At 43.2% G+C, this 3,243-nt stretch overlaps 1 protein-coding gene across 5 annotated transcripts in view; it reads right to left on the bottom strand.

Annotated features, from left to right (window-relative positions):
• si:dkey-174m14.3 (brain-enriched guanylate kinase-associated protein) overlaps window positions 1-3,243 on the bottom strand; it is a 45,868-nt gene that overhangs the window by 11,814 nt on the left and 30,811 nt on the right. For all 5 annotated transcript variants that reach the window (XM_014019980.1, XM_014019984.1, XM_014019982.1 and 2 more), the window contains one exon: window positions 1,427-1,588. In XM_014019980.1, the coding sequence (XP_013875434.1) occupies window positions 1,427-1,588 (162 nt within the window). The remainder of the gene's footprint in view (window positions 1-1,426; window positions 1,589-3,243) is intronic.

The following is a 3,243-nucleotide window of genomic DNA, read 5'->3' as shown; positions in this document are numbered from 1 at the left end:
GTGGGACTGTGGGACTATGGGACTGTGGGACTGTGGGACTATGGGACTGTGGGACTGTGGGACTGTAGGACTATGGGACTGTAGGACTATGGGACTGTAGGACTATGGGACTGTAGGACTGTGGGACTGTAGGACTGTAGGACTGTAGGCCTGTAGGACTCTAGGACTCTAGGACTCTAGGACTATGGGACTGTAGGACTGTGGGACTGTAAGACTGTAGGACTGTAGGACTCTGGGACTGTGGGACTGTAGGACTGTAGGACTGTGGGACTGCAGGACTCTGGGACTGTAAGACTGTAGGACTGTAGGACTGTGGGACTGTAGGACTGTAGGATTGTAGGACTGTGGGACTGTAAGACTGTGGGACTGTAGGACTGTAGGACTGTAGGACTGTGGGACTGTAGGACTGTGGGACTGTGGGACTGTAGGACTGTAGGACTGTGGGACTGTAGGACTGTAGGACTGTAGGATTCTGGGACTGTAAGACTGTAGGACTATGGGACTGTAGGACTGTATGACTGTAGGACTGTAGGACTATGGGACTGTAGAACTGTAGGACTGTAGGACTATAGGACTATGGGACTGTAGGACTGTGGGACTGTAGGACTATGGGACTGTAGGACTGTAGGACTGTGGGGCTGTAGGACTGTAGGACTGTGGGACTGTAGGACTCTGGGACTGTAAGACTGTAGGACTGTGGGGCTGTAAGACTGTAGGACTGTGGGGCTGTAGGACTGTAGGACTGTGGGATTGTAGGACTGTGGGACTGTAGAACTGTAGGACTATGGGACTGTAGGACTGTAGGACTGTATGACTGTAGGACTATGGGACTGTAGAACTGTAGGACTGTCGGACTGTAGGACTATGGGACTGTGGGGCTGTAGGACTGTGGGACTGTAGGACTCTGGGACTGTAAGACTGTAGGGCTGTGGGGCTGTAAGACTGTAGGACTGTGGGGCTGTAAGACTGTAGGACTGTGGGGCTGTAGGACTGTAGGACTGTGGGATTGTAGGACTCTGGGACTGTAGGATTGTAGGACTGTAGGACTGTAGGACTATGGGACTGTAAGACTGTAGGACTCTGGGACTGTAGGATTGTAGGACTGTAGGACTGTAGGACTATGGGACTGTAAGACTGTAGGACTGTGGGACTGTAGGATTGTAGGACTGTAGGACTGTAGGACTATGGGACTGTAAGACTGTAGGACTGTTGGATTGTAGGACTCTGGGACTGTAGGATTGTAGGACTGTAGGGCTGTAGGACTGCAGGACTATGGGACTGTAGGACTGTGGGACTGTAGGACTATGGGACTGTAGGACTGTAGGACTGTGGGACTGTAGGACTGTAGGACTATGGGACTGTAGGACTGTAGGACTATGGGACTGTAGGACTGTGGGACTGTAGGACTGTAGGACTGTGGGACCACCTGCGCAGTTTATCTGTGAACTTGTCCAGCTCCTCCTGTGCTCTCCGCAGCTCTGTCTCCAGGTACTGCCTGGTGGAGTCGAACTCGTTCTGCAGCAGCTCCAGCTTGTGTGTCGTGTAGGAAAGTCTTTTTCGCAGGTCCTCCTTCTGCTCCAGCAGTGAGCTATGAACGAACACACACACACACACACACACACACACACACACACACACACACACATACACACACACACACACACACAGAGCAGATAAATGAGTTCAGAACACATGGCGGAGGAAACAAGCATGTAATCTGGGTTTTCTTCTCCAAACTGACATAGAAGTTTCCACATCTGTTAAAGGCCATGCAGCTTTGAAGAGCGACATCATGAGAACGTAACAAAAGCTGAAATGTTGTTTGAAAAAGCAAATTTTATCTGGGAAACATGGAACCAAAAATGTGATCGCTAATTGATTGCTAATGGGTTCGGGGCTTTACAAGTCATTTTGAACATGAGATATGATTCTGTATTAACACTTCCTGGCACAACAAAATCACCAGAGATCGGCCACATGGAAATAAAGAAAGTATCGTTTGTGATGAGAGGTGAGTGGATGAACTCTAACACATTATATGAACAGATTATAAAGGCTCAGATTTACACAACAGTTGTATCTCTAACGTGTAATTTGGTAAGACAGTTCATTGATGGCTATTTTTGGACTCTGCATTACCTGGGCTTCAATCTAATGAAAGGGCAAGTGTGAGTGGGAAAAGAGGAAATGTCTGTTGCTGTAATGGATCTGAGTGTGCGCTGCTCAGCTTAATGGACCTTGTATTGACGGACAGATGGAGGAAGAAAGGTAATGACTCTATCTGCAGCCAGATAACAGATAGCTCGGAATGGATGGAAATGTGGTCACTTTGCTCTTTTCACTTGTTCTATTTTTCTCTTTTAACAAGATTTTAGACCCAAACGGTGGGAGGGAAAATTAGACACTGACATATAAATATAAAAAAAATTTAAAAATCAGGGACAGTTTCATTTATTTTTCAGATGAAAGGAGGTAGTGCCCAGCTTTCAACTCATTAGCAGGCAAGAAGTGTAGATTTCATAGATGTTTTTAGTTCATAATTACATTGTCTAATTGTCATTATTTAATTTCCTTGCTTAAAATTTAGAAATGTAAGTTATTTTGTTTCAATAAAAACATAGCAGGGCTGTACTGCAAAAACCCAAAACAATAAAACCTAACATTATACAGTTTTTTTTATCAAATTAATTATTTCAAGATTCTCACCCCTATAAAATTGGTGAAGTTAAAAGGAAAATAACAAGTACCACAATTAAAATATTATCACAAAATGATAGCTTGTTAGCTATCTTTGCTATAATTTGTTAGGACATTTCTTTCCCTGTAAGTAGTTAGCTAACTAGATTTGGCAAACTTTGTTGTTGCTATTTAGCCAACTTTATATTTTACTTTGTTGTATAATTTCTGCTAAAATTATTTGGATATTTTATACATGATTTCCAAGTTTAGGCAACTTCTTTTACAAAGATCTGGATCAGCACAAATAAACACAATGCTTTATTTTATTATGAGAAGATACGGAAGACGATTAGGGCCACTGAAAAAAATTAAAAAAAAAGGAAATCTGACTTTAATCTCAGAATTCTGACTTTAATCTCAGAATTCTGACTTTTTTCTCAGAATTCTGACTTTAATCTCAGAATTCTGACTTTAATCTCAGAATCCTGACTTTAATCTCAGAATCCTGACTTTAATCTCAGAATCCTGACTTTTTCCTCAGAATTCTGACTTTAATCTCAGAAT

The sequence above is a fragment of the Austrofundulus limnaeus genome, unplaced genomic scaffold, assembly GCF_001266775.1.
Source record: "Austrofundulus limnaeus strain Quisiro unplaced genomic scaffold, Austrofundulus_limnaeus-1.0 Scaffold237, whole genome shotgun sequence".
Lineage (NCBI taxonomy): Eukaryota > Metazoa > Chordata > Actinopteri > Cyprinodontiformes > Rivulidae > Austrofundulus > Austrofundulus limnaeus.
The sequence above is the reverse complement of the archived record's forward strand: the minus strand, read 5'-3'. Positions and strand labels throughout refer to the sequence as shown.